The sequence below is a fragment of the Mus musculus genome, chromosome 16, assembly GCF_000001635.26.
Source record: "Mus musculus strain C57BL/6J chromosome 16, GRCm38.p6 C57BL/6J".
Lineage (NCBI taxonomy): Eukaryota > Metazoa > Chordata > Mammalia > Rodentia > Muridae > Mus > Mus musculus.
In genome coordinates, this window is record NC_000082.6 from 34,234,589 (window position 1) to 34,252,121 (window position 17,533).

General features: G+C 45.1%; 1 protein-coding gene across 39 annotated transcripts in view; it reads right to left on the minus strand.

Moving 5' to 3' along the window:
- The window catches only part of Kalrn (kalirin, RhoGEF kinase), a 604,205-nt gene that overhangs the window by 265,516 nt on the left and 321,156 nt on the right, over positions 1 to 17,533 (minus strand). For all 39 annotated transcript variants that reach the window (XR_001781845.2, XR_001781844.2, XR_003951799.1 and 36 more), the window contains 2 exons: positions 9,183 to 9,378; positions 657 to 823 (listed from right to left, as the gene is read on the minus strand). Coding sequence is in view for 36 of the 39 variants with exons in the window: in XM_011245955.2 (XP_011244257.1) it covers positions 657 to 823; positions 9,183 to 9,378 (363 nt within the window). In the remaining 3 variants the exon portion in view is untranslated. The remainder of the gene's footprint in view (positions 1 to 656; positions 824 to 9,182; positions 9,379 to 17,533) is intronic.

Consider the following 17,533-nt stretch of genomic DNA (forward strand, 5'->3'; position numbering starts at 1 on the left):
GCCTTGTGTGTGTGTCTGAGTGCTGCACTCACCCTGCTGTGCTTGCCTTGTGTGTGTGTGAGTGCTGCACTCACCCTGCTGTGCCTGACTTGTGTGTGTGTCTGAGTGCTGCCGTTCCAAACTCAGTTCCTTGTACTTGTGTGATGAGCACTTCACCCACAGAGCCATATTCCCAGTTTCCCAAAGTGTTATTATAAGAACCATACACACATTGGAAATAATGATAATTGCTACTACTGAATCTTTACTTACCAACTCTGTGTCAGGAGCTGGACTAGGCACCAAGGTGCCCCAAAGAGAGCAACCTGGCTCTACAACAGTGGACTATAATTAAATTACTGAGGATGGATTTTTATTTCTCATGGACTATGTGATAGAATCAAGCACAGGAGGGGAGAGAATGCATTCAGTGAAGAACACTGAGAATTCTCTGGAATGTTCCTAGAACATCATATGTGAGAGGATTAATGCATTCATGGTTTGAGCCATTGTCCCACTGGGTCTTTTGTGACAACAGCCAGGCTTGCAGAAATTAATCCAACTAATTCACACCCCAGCTTCTTTTCTAAGGCTGGGTTACTCAGAGGGCACACCGTCTGCCTCCCTGCAGCCTGCAGCTCCGAGGGCGAGGGCGGGCGCCTGCCCGGCCTGCTCACCTGTTTGACCTCAGCCTGGAGGTGCCTCAGCTGGAGACACTGCTCTAGCCGCTTGTGCGTCTGCTCCGCATTGAGCTCCAGCTCGTGCTGCTTCTCATGGAGAAACTCCAGCAGCTCCTGCACCTGAGCTGCCAGGTCAAGGTCCTTCTCACAGATTAACTCGATTCCTGTTTGGAAAAAAAAAAAAAAAAAAAAAAAAGCAAACAATTAAAACCCAGGCAGCATGGAGCCCACAACATTGCTTTAATTATATAAGAAAGCTCGACTTTGGGAGTTGCCGTTATTGGCCAACTGCAACACAGCTCCCAGTGCAGCTGGACAGATCCTGTAATCGGTCCTCACTTAGGACAATGCCAGCTCGTTAGGACGAATGAATCCTTTGTCCAGGAAGCAAATTTCAACACACCAGGTCCTTTCCATAAGTGGAAGAGAGGATGCTGTAACTCTGGAGATCCATCCTAAGAGAGACAGCTCCTGGCAGCACCTGTTTGGAGACTTGCCAACACCCAGATTCATAAGCAAACTTGAGTCATCTTGGACATGATAAAGCCAAATCAAAAGGACCCTGTCTTAGGCACTCCTGCCAAGGGAATGTTCTATTCTAACTAGTTAGGTATAATTTATGATTAGATGAAAGTAGCCAACGACTTAGGTCTCCTAAGAAATCAATGCTATCTATCTCCCAAATATACAGGATAAGTATTCCCAACAATACCACAGGGACAACGAATGTCATGCACATTCAGAAAAACCTTCACCTTTAAGTTTTGCTCGCACACAGAGCTTGCCCTTCACTCTACGGACTCAGAGCAGGTCTAGGGCCAGTCACTTGCTGACATGTGTTTCCAGTGTTTATGAACATAGCTCCCAACCTAGACAACAATCAGCCTGGAGCACAGCTGCAGTCAGTACCCACCAACCAAAGGCTCGGTCCTCCCTCATCATCCTCCCTGCCTTGATCTTTCTGTATCCCTCTCATGACACCTGATGTGCAGTTATGCACACTTTCTTCTCTGCCCATCAGCAACAGGTCCAGGGAAGCCTGCCTCAACTGGATTTCTGCTTTAGGAGGGTCACTGATAATGTCAGATGGGATAAAGGGACTCGCTTTAGCTCATCCCTTCACTTGCTGGAGGCTAGACTTTTAGTCTTAAGTTGCAAAGTCAACCTGGAATGTTAGAATCATATAAAACTCTATTTTTGGCTCCCCTCCTGTGGGCAGAGCTGTCTACGCTTTCCAGATGCAGATGCCGGCATGCCAGAGACAGAGATGAGTTTCCGATGGTGCTCTTAAATTCATGCCTTCTTGGTTCCTGTCCAGGATGCAAACCGTGACCCATGCTGTTTCCCGAGTTTCATTGATTGTCTACTTATTTAGCCTTACCCTGGCTGCTCTTCTATTCTGATCCTTGACTCTACTTGGCTATGTGGCCTCACTGTTCGGTCCACATCTTTGCTCTGATTTCTCATTCTGTAATCTGTGACCCAAAGCAGCTGAGAATCTTATGGTCATATCCTGTGTGAGATACAGAAGAGTGGGGATCCAACTAATAATGGGGTTCACATTAAAATCCTCGCAGATAAATTCCCAAAGGAGCACATCAACCGTAACATATGGCCACCTACAAAATCAATCTTCACTGAGAGATGCTTCCATTACCCTGACACACCACTGGAAACTCATCCCTGTCTCCGGCACTCTGGCATCTGCATCTGGGAAGCACAGGCAAGTCCGCCCACACGAGGGGAAACTCATTTCTGGAGGCAAAAATAGAGTTTTATATAAGGACAATATGGGAGAGTGGGAAAAATATTTTCTGGTGTTACATGATAATAATTTCAGTATCTTTTTATGTTTATTTTTTTCTGTGAGTTTCATAATTCCAAGTCCCAGCTCCTGAAATATCTGTGGGAGATGGAAGAGAACGGCTTGTTCTTTTGGCAGCCAACCCCTCTGCCTACTATTTTCAGTCACCAGAAGGGTGCGGTAGGTAGAGCATCTTCTGGACTGAAATAAAAAGAACTGAAGCAATTTCTACTCCCTGTGGCTTGCCCACGTTGGGGGTCAGGGTTAGCAGGGGGTAGGGTAAAGGGGATCGGGGGATAGGAGGATAACTCTGACCTTGTGCTGACTTTCAGGAAATGTAATTTCAGACCCATCTCCGCTTCTCCGCAGTTACAGTGTGGCTCTGTTCCAGACAACCTTGGCTTCACCACATCCCTAGGATTCAGAGCGCTGGGCTTTGTCTTTCTCTAGCAGGCAGGTGACTGAACCCTGCCACTGTACGTGTGAATGGCTGCTCAGAGTTAGTGACTCAGCAAGAAAGCTTGCTCAGTATGTCGTTGAGAGCCCCAAGACCCAGGCTGTGCAATTCTGTTTGTTTCTCTTGTTACTGTCTTATATAATGTGTCCAGGACTACAGGGATGAAGAGGGCGCCTACTGCATCTCCACAATCTCAAATACAGGGGGAGGGGATGAGAGGAGCATACAGACTTATCCTGGCCACACCTAGAGGTGCCCATTCCACACTCTTCCTTCCTCTGCTCCCAGTCATCGGTGTGAGTTCCAGTTAAACCCTACCAACTGGTCCATCTCCAGACATCACCTCTGAGTAGAGTTTGCTTTTGTTGATAACACTGCCCTCAATTTAATGATAGACTTACCTGTCCTGCTTAGGGACAGTAATGATGTCCCCAACAATAAAAATTACTCCCAGTAATAATGCAGAAAGACAGGTTGTCTTTTTCTCAGAGAGTGAATGTATTCTCATTTCTTTTCTCTTCAGTGTCCCCCTGACAGGGAACTGGCTCAGTTCCCTCTCAAGGATGGCTTCTTACACCTTGCTCACATTGTCACTGGAATGTAGGCTCTCAGATGCTGGGGCCATGTTTGCTCCACTTGGCCACTGCCTCTTCTCCCCCTGTTCTTGGCTCATATTGCTCATGCATTGCTCTGACCAGTGAGCAAGCAGAGCTCTTTGGGGGCGAAGTGGGTTTGTGCAGGATGGTGGAGAGCCCTGAGGAGGGACAGGCTCAGGTTTGAGGCTATGCTCTGAAACCTGGTAATGGTAATCGTCTTGGCTCTGTACCTTTCCCCAAGCCCCACTCTCCTCATCTGTAAAATGGGAATGATAACCTACGGCTGCTGTAAGGACCTGGATAGATATATGATGTCTGGCATTTTGTCAGTTCCAAATACTCTTTTCCCAAATTGTCCTTTTTCTTGAGGGAAATTAGCGAGAATATAGTGGTGATTGCTGATGAAATTGCTGTGTCTTATAAATATAAAACCTAGTGACACTTATGTACTTAATGTATGTTGTTAGAAAAGATGGTATTTTGAATGTTACTGGACTGATGCTGTCAACATAGTTCACACTGGATTCATCTGGAGGACTTTTGAAAATCACTGTGTCCTGCGAACACCACAGACCCAGAATCTCTGGCTGGCTAGAAGTTGGCCATTAAATGTTCTTAAAGCTGCTGAGGAGATCTAACAATGACCGGGTTCATAACCATTCTATAAGATGGCAGTGGCCACAGCCCAAGAAGCAGGCATTCTCTTTTTATACTGAGTTGTAGAGCACTCACCATTCATATATATGTGTATATGTGTGTGTATGTATGTGTGTGTATGTATGTGTATATGTGTAAGTGTGTGTGTGTATGTATGTGTGTGTGTGTGTGTATATATGTGTGTATATGTGTGTGTATGTGTGTTTGTGTATGTGTGTATATATGTGTGAATATGTGTATGTATGTATGTATGTGTGTGTGTATATATGTGTGAATGTATGTATGTATATGTGTGTATGTGTGTGTGTGTCTCAAGGTCACAGCTAATAACAAGTGCCGTTCTAGTTTCTTTGGCTTTTAGGTCATGGTGCCACTTTTTTTTGATTCCTTCGACATGCTAGAATTGGACCCAGGACCGAGCACATGAGGCAAGTGTCCTGCCACTGAGTAATGCTCTCAGCCTCCATTATAATTTTAATTTTCTCAAGAAAAAAAAGAGAGCCCCGTTAGGGTCCAGAGTTGAGCATCCATGGTTATATTGCCAAACCTAGAAGGTTCCCGGCTGATTCTGTCCTTAAATTTCTCTGTTTACCATAGAGTGAGAACATCTTTTCTCTTTTCTCCATCCCTACCATTCATCTTTCTGCGACATTTTGTATGTAAAAACCAAGGTAAGAAAGTACAGAGTCATTTAGCCAGGTTCTTAGATCGATGTTGACTACTCTGGTTATACCTCAGAAGTCCTTCAGGACAGCCTCGGCCCAAACCAGGCCAATTAAGGATGGCTCCCTAAGCAATGAAGCCCAGACGCTGGTATTTCAAAAATGTTCCCCAGGTGGTTCTCAACATGTAGCTGTATTGTGAAGCACTGGCTCACATCACGGCATTGTGGAGCAGTAGTGAAGCACTGGCTTACATCATGCTTCTCTTCTCTCCTCTCAGCTCCAAGAGTCCACATCCCTACTAAGCCCAGAGCAGCTTTCATTCTGAAAAAGCACAGGCTTTCCATCTTCTTTCCATTTATGTCACAAATAAAATTAGTTTCCACCTATTATTTTTTCCTTCATCTGTCCCACCCACACTGATGCTCATTTGTGTTTAATTTAGCAAATGTCAGTACTGAGAACTTGCTATGCATAAGGCATAAGCGTTCTGCTAGAGGCTGCTGTGTAGGAGACCTCACTCTCAATGCTGAAGAGGCCAAGTGACCCCATTAGGATGCTCTACGGGCTAGAATACAAACACAACGCTGGATGCATCACCCTCACTGGAGCTCTTCCATGCCTATGTAGGATCCACTGCACCCTCATGGGTACCCCACATGGTGGGTTACTCTTCTCCAGAAAACGGGGAGGCTTGGGGAGATTGGGTGTCATGTCCCAGGATACCCAGGTGGTAAGGATGACCGGGATTTACCCCAGTATCACCTCTTACATTTGTGCTGTTGGTTGCATGACAGATGAGGCCATCTGCATGCACAGCTTACTTAAGTGTGTATTTACCTAGACCCTGGTGGTGCAGGCATGGAAGCTCTGATATTCAGGAGGCAGAGATAAAAGGACAGCAGGCTCAAGACCTGTCTGAGCCACACAGTGAGTTAAAGGACAGCCTGTGAAACTTAGTGAAAACTGATCCCCAAATAAAAGGTAAAACTGAATGAGGTAGAACACTTACCTCGCAAGTGTGAGGCTTGGGGTCAATCCTCACTACCAGCAGCGGGACTTTCAACTGCTGAGGTTGATAGTCCCAGTAGGAACAGTGAATTATAAGCATTATTTCCACAGACTGTGAGATTGTGTGTGTGCGTGTGTGTATGTGTGTGTGTAAGAGTGTGTACATGGTAACATATGTGTGTATACCTGTACCTTGTGTGTGTGTATGCTTAAATGTGTGTCCATGGCCATGTATATGTGTATACCTATAGCTGTGTGTGTGTGTGTATGTATGCGTATATGGGTGTATATGTGTGATTTGTGTGTGTATGTGTGTATTTGTGTGTGTATGCATGTGTGTATATGTATGTGTATGTGTGTATATGTGTGTATGTGTGTATACACATATGTTTTTAGGGGTTGTAGGTTGACACTGAGTGTCTTCTTCTATAATTTTCCTTCTTATTATTTGTTTTTTGGAAAAGGGATCTTCCTTCAATACCTGGGGCTCAATGATTGGCTCCATGAGCCATGGGAACTTACCTATCTCCCCACCTCCCCTGTCCTGCCCAGTGTTGAGATGACAGAGGTGTGAAGTATCTACTGTGCCCTGGGATCCAAACTCAGGTCCACTTGCTTCTGTGGCAAGTGCTTTACCCACAGAGGCATCTCTTTAACGCTCCACAAATAACTTTTCAAACTTAAAACGTTGCATAAGAAGGGTGCCTGAGGCTTTTGACCGCAAAAGCAGTATATCCGTAAGTCCTATAGTTGTTGTCTTAGTACTAAGGTCAGATGTCACAGTTTGCGGGACATAGGACCTGGGATAAAGTCAGTAGGACAGGGACTGAATCATAGCAAATGGGAACTGGAAGGGATTTGTAAACCAAGTCTCTATGGTGGACTAGACAGAAAAGACTAAGACCTAATGAAGAGGAAATCAGAACATCCAAGCCAGGCTGCTCATGGGCAGCAGAACTGGATGTGAAAGCCAGAGAGTGTGTTTCCTAACAGCAAAGTCTACCACAGCCATCCCTGAGGCTCAAGCAGACAAGCTGTGGCAAGGAAAGGATGGGAAGTGGGTGGGGCATTGTTTCTGTTTCCCTGTTTCCTAAGGTGGACGCTGATTCACACCAAGGCTTTTGCTTCAGATGCACTGGAGGCTTCAGAAAAACCTGGCAAAATAAGCATATGCAAATTCCCTAGTTCCACGAACTACTAAAAACAATCAGGCATAGGCCTTAATTGATTTAGCAGAGAGGGAGAAAAGTCTTAATTTTGATAATAGTCCTTATTTTCCAGTACAACTGTTTACTTCACCTTGACTCAAAATATAGTTCATTAAACAAATATTATATGACTTGAACGTTCCTCAGCCGTGGCCTGCTCTGGCTCCAGTCCCCACCCTTCTCCTAGGTCAAGTATGATCTAGCCAACCCTGATCGCTCGTTGTATGCTCAGGTTTTGAATACACAGATGCTGCTCTACAGAGCAGGGCAGAGACAGATAGCGAGGTTATAGCCTCCCTAAAGCCCATGGAATCATCTCTCCTTCAGTCTCATAGGCTGTGCCAGACTGAACAGCTAGCCGTGGTAGGCGGAGGGGAACAGCCAGTCTTAGTAGAGAGGGCTGAGGAGGCCAACCAAACCTCTTTCAACAAAGCTCCTATCTAGAGCAGGATGTTGTGGGGGTGGGCAGCCCATCTGCTTGGGGGTATTTTCACCCACTCAGCCCTCCTGGTTGAGATGGATGCCAAGCGCAGCCAACTTCCAGTCACGAGCAGCCGTCTTCCTGCCACCACGGGTATTTGGATCCTGGGATAGAAGTCGGCTCGCCAAAGGTCATGCCAGCACACATATCCATTTGGAGACATGTCCAGAAGGATGAAGGGTAACCATCTGAGTTGCTCTGCCCAGCCTCTCTTCTAGTTACTCTCTATCTCAAGGCTCCCATCATAGCTGGATGGCCAGCTGGACGAGAGAGCACCATCAAGGCAGCTGCTGGGCTAAACTAACCCCTGAGCGCAGATGAAATGCTCAACCAAGGAAAGGGAATCTGGTTCCTGTGTTCCCTACTCTTCCTTTCCTGAGGAGGGCCTGAAAAGATACAGCTGGTGTTGTCAGAAGACTGCCTCTCGAATCGCAGGGAACACAGTCTACCCGGAGACTCTCTTAGCACGTAGACTCAGATTCACATTCACGAACACCCAGACACAAGCCTGAGCATTGCCTTTCTGAGGAGTTCCCAGTAATCGAGTAGGCCTTCTTAGGCTGCTTAGCATGTGGGCTGCACACTTGGAATGACCAGTGTCTTACAGACAACTGCATCCTCTTTGTGACGTAGATGGATCACGGAACAACTTTGCTGACAAAAGTGAACAGAACACATTGGCTTCTCCCCTCTTTGGTCTGAAGTGATGTTCATTTGAACGGCACACAATACTTATTTTTCAGACCTCCAGAATAAACACAATATTGTAAAACTCAGTAGGACTTTCAGCACCCCCACGCCCTCACCAATCCTGTTTTAATGCTCACCATCAACAGGTGCTTGGCCCAACCCTGCCTTAAAGAGGAGAGAGCCTCAGCCCGGCTACTTCAACCTGGAGAGCAAGACCTTGCCAAGAGGCCATGGGTAGGGGTGGCTAGGTGAGAGAAGAATAGGTTCTTGCATTGCACAGGGCTAAGAAAGGATGTATGCTTCCTTTTCCTCTGGACCAGCACTTGCCCTGGGCAGCTTTGTCTCTCCCTAGTTACTGCCTTAGAGAGTGGCAGTGAAGAATCCACATATTTATTGAAAATATAGCTAATAAATCTTGAACAGGAAAACGTAATAACATGTATGTTTTCCTAGGACGTTATAAAGTCATACAATCTCCCATAAACCCTTACCAGCACTGCTTAAACTCATATACAGACCAGTGATTAAAAGCAAGAACAAAACTCGAAGATTCTGGGAAGCATAAGCTAGAGACCAGGAAACCGCCTGTGAGGAGCAGAAGGAGCAAGGACCATGACACGGGTAGGAGAGCGGCACGGGAGCTCCCTGCCCACAGCAGCACGGCTGCTCAGTCTTCTTCCAAACTTTCACTTTTGCAAGCCTGCACTAGCTTCCATCACTGGTTCTCACACCTCAGGACCCATAGACTCTGGCTCCAGTCTCATCTTTCCCACAGCCCAAACTGGACAACCACAACAAGTTATTTCAGTTCTTACAATGTTGCTTCCCCTTCAAAACAAAGGTGGACCTCCCCACTCTTTGTATCTGCAGGGATGAGTTGAATGGTGTGGAAGCTGGGGCACACCGGGCCTTTGGCTTCCATCATCTCTCCTGCCGGGAGAGTGAGAAACCGCTCACCTGACGCTTGCACTTCCATGATGTACTGGTGCAGGTCCTGGCCCTGCTGGATGACCTCGAACGTCATGTTGTTCATGGCAAGCTTCCGTTCTGTGTGGCGCTGTAGCCGCTGCTCAGCCAGGGTCAGATCCTCTGTGTTGAAATCATTCATCTGCCGGAGCAAGTCCTCGTTCCAGGCATCCAGCTCTGCAGTGACCTGTGAGAAGCACCACTGTCAGCCGGGACTTGCTGGGTGCACAGGACGATGCTAGATTACAGCTCCTGGCTGAAATCTTATCAACTAACCCACCCCTTGCTGCCCTCTTCCACCCTTAAACTATAACCACATACAAACTGTTTTTGGTTTTTTTTTTTTTTTTTAATAGCAAGTTCAATGTCCATAGCAACAGCAAACATTTGTACACTGAGATAATAAAATTTATAAAGTTTTGGCATTGTTCATCTCATCGAGACCCTCACAGTGACCCACTGAGGCAGGCAGTATGGAGATCTCCGGGCCTGCCTTCTAGAAGCAGAAACTGGCCTCACTCGGATGGACTGCTGTGGCTGAAGCTTGCCTTGATAGTGAGGGACACAGTTGCTCGGTTCTCCCGTCTGCAAAGACGTCATCTGAAATATTTCATTACTGAAGGAACCTTCGGAGCTAAGTGGTTTGTTCACTTCAGAAGCCAAAGCTGGAAGCCACAGAAGCCTGGGAACGACTCAGGTTCCATTGTCAGTTAAAGAGCTAGTGGATACTAAAGCCAGGGCTTCCCTCCTGGTTCCTGTGTTCTGCTGTGCTAGATGCTACAAATGGTGAGACCAGAAAAGAGTGACCAAACTCATTGTATATGTGTGCTAGTCGTCTAGAGCAGTGGTTCTCAGCCTATGAGTCTCAACACCTTTGGGGTAGGAGTTCAATGACTCTTTCATAAGGGTCACTTAAGACTCATTAGAAAACATAGATATTTACAGTAAGATTCATAACAGAAGCAAAATTACAGTTATGAAGTAGCAATGAAAATAATTTTATTTGGGGATTTTTTTGATAGATAGATAGATAGATAGATAGATAGATAGATAGATAGATATGTACAGTGTTCTGCCTGCATGCCAGGAGAAGGTGCTAGAACTCATTTTAGATGGTTGTGAGCCACCATGTGTTCAATTGCTGGGAATTGAACTCAGAACCTCTGAAAGATCAGTCCAGTGCTCTCAAACTCTGAGCCATATCTCCATATTTTATGGTTGTGGTGTGTGTGTCACCACAATATGATACTGTATTAAAGAGTCAAAGTATTAGGGAGGTTGAAAACCACTGATCTTGAAAATCAAGCAGATTCTAATCTACAGAAAGCAGTAATGATATAGTGAAGCATGGAGCATGTAATAAATAAAAGCACTGGGCTGGTGGGGATTAGCTAGTTCATTCTCTACACCTCGGCTCAAGCAACTTCACGTACTCTGCCTCCTGCCTCTGCTAACTAAGGCCCAGCCCTCTGCCCTCTTTACATCTCTACAATGAACCACAGAGAAGGAGCTCCAAAGCAGTGAATTCCATCATCCCCTAAACTGAAGTTTCTGTTATGCCTTCTTGTGTCGTACCCAGAGCCAGTGAAGGTGACACTCTGCGTGTGGCCATCTTTCTGAGGAATGGACATGGAAGTGCCCCTGGTTCCCACACTTGCAGCATGACCCAGCAGTCTAAGTGCATACCCCAGAGCCCCAGGTTAGTGGTTTTCATTTCTCTGGTTCTATCCCAGGTGACAGGTAGGATCCTCTTTCTACTGACTAGACACAAGTTGTTCTAAAGTCATCAGAGGACACCAGGAAGTGGAATCCAGCGAGAGGCAAAAGAAGTGCCCTTGAATCTAAGCTATGGCCGTGCAGGCTGGATTGGGAGAGCAAAGCAGTCCTTTCCAGGGCTGCTTGTCTGGGTCACAGGATTCTACTTGTTGTCTAAAGGGAAGATCTTTCTTCCAGCAAAACAGAGACAGATGAAAGCACAGCAGCTGCCTTTGAAGTGGAGACTCTGGGAACTGCAGAGTTCTTCCCTCCCTGCTCTGGGTTCCCACCTCAGCCCCAGATCTTTTCAGGTCAACTCAGGGAACTGCTGAGCTCAGCAGGGAAGCCCAGTCTCTACTCATTGTGGGGGAGTCCTGGAAACCAGCATGTTCGGGGGAGGGGGGGACAGATTTCCATAGGATCCTTGTTTTTGAGGGACACTTTACTTCCCAACACCAGCTAGGGGTTAAATGGAGAATAAGCCATACCTCATTTCATAATAAGAGAATTTATAGAATGAACATGCTGTTATAAAAGAGGCACATAAGTAGGCCCTTTCTTTCTATAATTTTAGAAATTAGAATATGATTTACATGTAATGCACATATTTTGAGCACTTAGTTCTGAGAGTTTTGACAGTTTCATACAATTGGGTGTATAGTCATCACCCAAAACAAAATACACACCTGTCACCTCAGGGAGCTCATTTGTGATCCTTTCCGGTCCTTTCTGCCCTCCTTGCATGAGAAGACCTCAGATTTCCATCAGGTACAGCTCTGCCCAGTTTTGGATTTTCTCTGACTGAAATCATAGGGTATTATATGGTCCACTGTCTGACCTCGTGTTCAGCAGGCTATATTATAGGCATCGCTGTTGCAGGTCAGTAGTGAACATTCCATTCTTCCTTGACGTAGAAGAATGGAAACCATTGTCCAGATGGTTCACAACTTACTTATGCTCTCTCCTGCTGACCGGCGTGTGGCTATCATGAATAAGGCTGATGTGAGAATTCTCATACCACTCTTTCTGTGGGCATAGCTTTCCACTAGTGTTGAGTGGAACAGGCTCATGTTTCTTTTTAATTAATTAATTAATTAACTAATTAATTAATTATATGTAAGTACACTGTAGCTGTCTTCAGATACTCCAAAAGAGGGCATCAGATTTCATTATGGATGGTTGTGAGCCACCATGTGGTTGCTGGGATTTGAACTCGGGACCTTCGGAAGAGCAGTCGGCGCTCTTAACCACTGAGCCATCTCGCCAGCCCCCAGGCTCATGTTTCTAAGCAACTGGTAGGGTTCTTCAAGGGGATTATAACCTGTGATGGCTCTAGTTACAACGTATGGAAGTTCCAGTTGCTCTACACTCTCACCATCTTCTGTCATTACTGTCTGTTTAACTTTAATGATATTACTACATGGGGAGTGATACTTCATTGCACTTTTAAGTGGCACCTACCTTGTAGTGATTGATTTGGATAATATTTTTATATGCTCTGCTGGCCATTTGTATATCCACCTTTATAAAGTGTTTTTGCCACCAGTGTTGGGTTTTAGAGACAGAATACTGCTATGTAGCCAAGGCTGACCTTAAACTCAAAATCATCCCCCTCCAACTAAATGCTGGGAGTACAGATGTATACGATCACATCCAGCTGACAATTCTTCATCTGATATGTATTTGTAAGTGTCCTTAATAGGTCTAGATAGAAATTGTTTTTGAGACAATCTACTGAAGTAGTCAGAACCTAACCAGATCTACTCCTTGTGGGAACATACAGGAAATTAGAACAAAACTAAGACCATAGCATGAAGGGGGTGGGAGTGGGGTCTCTTATTTCACTCTTAGCTTTTGTTTCTATAAAATTGATCCTACAGTGGTTCTTTTTGTCACAGGAAGATTCCAGATAGGTTCTAAGACCAGTAATCTTTGATATGGAAAGCTTTGTACCGGCTGGTGGTCCCTGGAAGAAGGCTTTGGGTTGGAGGGAGAGGCTTAGAGGTCTGTACCTTGGGACTATGTCTGAAACCAAAGGTAAAGTATGTGTAGTTACCTGTGTGAAGTGTCTCTACACTCTGCTGCCTCTCTGTGCAGCCCTTACCATCCTTTTTGATTGACAAAGGTAAGATGAAGCTCAAGTCTACTGTGTGGCTTAAAGAACAAGGGCTTCTAGAGCTTGCTGTTGCACATCTGACTCCCCAGGCTAACTCCCGGGCCTATAACTCTGCAATTGGCATTCGATTCCCTCTTTTTCCTAGTTTCCTGAAACATGGTCAGCCAGAGCCATCAGTTAGTGTGACTTGTATGTACTCAACATTTCCTGGAGACAAGTTAGTCTCTGGAGCATCCTCTCACTGGGATCTTTTCCACTTTCTTTCTAGAGTACAGGGCTGGCATACAACAGGGGTTCATTTTGTTCCTCCCTCTTTCTTTCTTTCTTCCTTCCTTCCTTCCTTCCTTCCTTCCTTCCTTCCTTCCTTCCTTCCTTTCTTTCTTTCTTTCTTTCTTTCTTTCTTTCTTTCTTTCTTTCTTTCTTTCTTTCTTTCTAATGGCTTCTAGCCTCTCCCCTACCTTACTGCTAATGAGCGAGGCTGGCTTTTCAGCTGTACCTTAAGCTTTCCCATGGAGAATCAGCTGGTTTAAGGCTGATTCTGAGAGTGAGCTCCGCTCCACTACCACTTACTGGGGACCCTGTTCCGAAATGACCTCATCTGCCTCCCAATCTGCTCAGTCCTGACCACTGCTCAGAACACACCGTCTGCCACAAAGAGCTTCACAATGTGCCAGGGCCAGAGGCTATTCACTGGCTCATCCCTAGGCATGGGAGGTGGAGTTAGGGTGAGGGTGTGCGTGTGTCTGCTCTCACAGAGACAAGACTGTGAGAATCAGAGCTTGCACCGGAAATGAAGTTGGTGATGTAACTGTGTTTGGAGAGAGTTTGGTCAAGCTTGAAGCAGAGTCTGAACCAAATGCGAGAGGAAGCAGGAGCTTCCTGAGTGCACTCAGCTCTTTGTTGGCCTACTTTGTTTCTTTTTTTTTTCTTCCACTCAATTAGTTCCTCATCAACTCTCAGACTGCTCAGGGACCCTGGAGGCTCTAGGGCCTCTGTCTTCCCCACTCTCCTGATTTAGAGTTTTAGATCAGGATGGCTAAGCCCAGTGTGTAGCTAAAGAATGAGGCCTTTTTCAAGGAGCCTGAAGAACAATGACCTCTTTGAAAAATATTTCAGAAAGATTAGTGTTCTAACAGTTGTCTGTTCTAAAGACACCAGAAAGGACATTAGATACATAACCAACACTTTATTTATTAGAGAATATTAAAAAGTAAGAAAAGAAGCCCAAGAATTTCCGACTGGGATAGATTCACCAAAATCAACTGATGGATAGAATCATCTCAGACAGCCCTCCTCATGGGCTCCTCCCATTTCTAGTCTTCCTAGGTATTTAGGTATTCCTAGGTATTCTGGGGAACTTGTTAGCCCAAGTATTTTAGTCTGTACCTTCTAAATAAAAACTAGTCTTCCTCATTTCTTCTCCTTCCCTTCTTTTCTCCTTTTCTTTAAAAATATTCATAAATCAGTGTGGTGGCTTGAATGAGAATGGTTGGTTCCCAGTGTGAGGGACTGTTTTGGAAGGATTGGGAGGTGTGGCCTCGTTGAAAAGGTGTGTCCCTGGGGGTGTGCTTTGAGTTTTCAAAACGCCCAGGGAATTCCTAGTTATCTCTCTTTGCCTTGTGTTTATGGAGCAGGATGCAAGTTCTCAGCTACTGTTTGAGTGCCAAGCCTGCCTCTCTGCCTGCTACCATACTCCCCACCATAATGGTAGACTCAGCCTCTGAAACTATAAGCCCCAATAAACTGTTTCTTCTACAAGTTGCCTTGGTATCTTAGCACACCAACAGAAAAGTAACTAAGAAATTTTACATATATATTTTTTACTTTACTTGAACTTTTAAAGTTATTATGTTCTTTGAGTGGATCAATAAATTGATTGTTTGTGGTCTTGTATAAAAACTAATTTACCACTTTAAAATGGTACACTTAACTGTTTTACAGTAGGGTATTTTTGTAGGTCAATGGGAAATACTTAGCTTTCAATTTTCTCATTTTAAGAAATGTCAAATCTCTGTCCTGAGAGGTTTTCCCAATATGTATTGATTACTCATTCTGTACAAGGCAGAGCTTGAGGGCTGGACATGCCTTCCTCTGGCAAGCCACATTCTTAGCCATATGGTTCATACCTGTCCAGGACCACTGCATCTTTACCAGAACACAAAGGCACACAACATTGAACCTTGATGAGATTTTCTGTGCTCAGATCCACAGTTCCAGACCTGCCTAACAATTGCAGAAGGACCTGAAAATTTCCATCAGAGATTTCTGATAATGTACTGAAAATGGTGACTTTCCAGGAAACTCAAGCTGTATGAATGAATATTAATGAGCTATTTATTTATTTATTTATTGGTTTTTTTCTAGACAGGGTTTCTCTGTATAGCCCTGGCTGTCCTGGAACTCACTCTGTAGACCAGCTGGCCTCGAACTCAGAAATCCACCTGCCTCTGCCTCCTGAGTGCTGGGATTAAAGGCATGTGCCACCACGCCTGGCATGAGCTTTTTAAATTTTATTTTCATTCATTCATTTTTTTTTAAGGAAGAGAGTAGGAGAAACCTCCCAGTGATTCTGATATGAGCTTAACAAAAGCACTAGTAGCTGCTATTAAATTATTATTTGATACCACTACTAGTTATTATTAAATAAATGTTTTGAAGGAAGTTTTACTTTCCTATATCTATTATGTGAGTCCTTCTCACAGGTATGCTTAGAAAATGCTACAGTGATTGCTAAGAAGGAAAAATTTAAGAGACTACCTCAAATAGATATTAGTTTGTTTTTTGGTATAGTCAGTATTCAATTCTTTGCAGTTTCACAAAGTAACATAGTAAGGAAGATAAAAATAACAAAGAAAGGAAAGACGATGAAACTGGATGAGGTGATGGGGTCCTTAGACGGTCACAGTCCACTGTGGCTGTGGAGTCTACAGCTGAGTCCCTGGAGTGTTGTGTGTGCTCCCTGAACACCAAAGAGTTCTGATGATGGGGTTGACATTTCAAACCTCTACAGCTTTGACAGTGACATTAAGTTAAAGTCTATCTATTTTCACAAGCTATAGGACTGGGCATACAAGAAAAAAGAAAGAAAGGACAAATGAAAAAAAAAATGGAGGAAACCTATCATTTAAGTTAGAAAAAAGCAGTTTACCAGAAGCACTGACCTGAAGTGAGAGAAATAACAACACAAAGCCAGACGACTCAGAGCATGACGTCATTAGAAAGGCCCTGCCTTGATGTTCTAGGAGAGGCCAGAGCCCTGAACAGGACACATTTTCAGATGGGCAAGTGAATAGGGTACAGCCAACTCAGTCCCTTCACCAGAGGACGGTGAAGAGCAGTGGTACCCAGAGGCTATGCCCTTCTAGAATGACCTGGGAATGCACCTCACACAGAAAAGAAATCTATGCGTGTTCAGATACAGGAGAGACCCATGATAGTCTACTCAAATATTTTCAGGAATTTGAAATGAAACTTTTTTTTTCTATTTTAATGAAAGCTCCCACAAATCTAGTTGGGAAGGTTGGTCCCTATAAACGCCGATGCGTCAACTTGAGGGAGATTTCTATATAGAAAATAAGGGTAAGAGGAAGTGGTAGCCGGAGCTTGGCAGTGGAGCATCTGACTAGGCCATGAGAGGCGCTGCCTGCCACCCCGACCACTGTAAAACTGAAGAACAGCAGAGGACGTTAGGTCGAGAGGCAGCCGCTACAGCATCACAGCCAAGGGCAAGGAGCAAAGGTGCTTTAAAAGAATCTTGACCACCCTCAGAAACCGTTGTTCCACGCATGCTGTTTGCTTTCCAGACTCCAGAGCCTCTACGGGTGTGGTTTTAGTTACAGCTTCAAAGCAGAAATGATGAGAATAACTCTGTAAGGCAGTTATTACCAGTTGATACCAGAAGGGTACGCCACAATGGTGATTCCGATTTTTCAGAAGAGTCCCTAGTAAAGCAAGGATCTGCCTTAACTCAGACTGCCCTTTCCTTCTGAGTGATCACTGAGCCCTGCTCCAGACTGACTGACCCCTGACCCCTTAACCTCCCTCCCCCACTGCTGAGGTGCAAGGAACATCGGGCTTTATACATAACTAAGCAAGTGTTCTACAACCAAGCCAGACTCCCAGAGACCCCTTGGGGGGACAGGTCTTTCCTCTCCTAGCTCCTGACATCACGGCTGCTGTGTGACTTCCCCTAATGCCTGGCTTGAGTGCATCAGCTAGGGAGGCTGCCTACCTTTAACACTTCTACTCATGAAAGCCATAGAGTACTCAATAGCCAACCATACAGTCTTTTAGGAACCATACAAGAACGCAATCAACAGTAGCTATCCAAGGAAGTGATCCACAGACAGGAAGTAAGCAGAGAGGCTCTGCTTAGCAGTCAGGATGAAGGCGATTGATGAGATAGGCCCTAGTGCAAGGGGGAGCCTGTGAGTTCTAAAGAAACAGCTGGAAACACAATCCCTCTGATTTT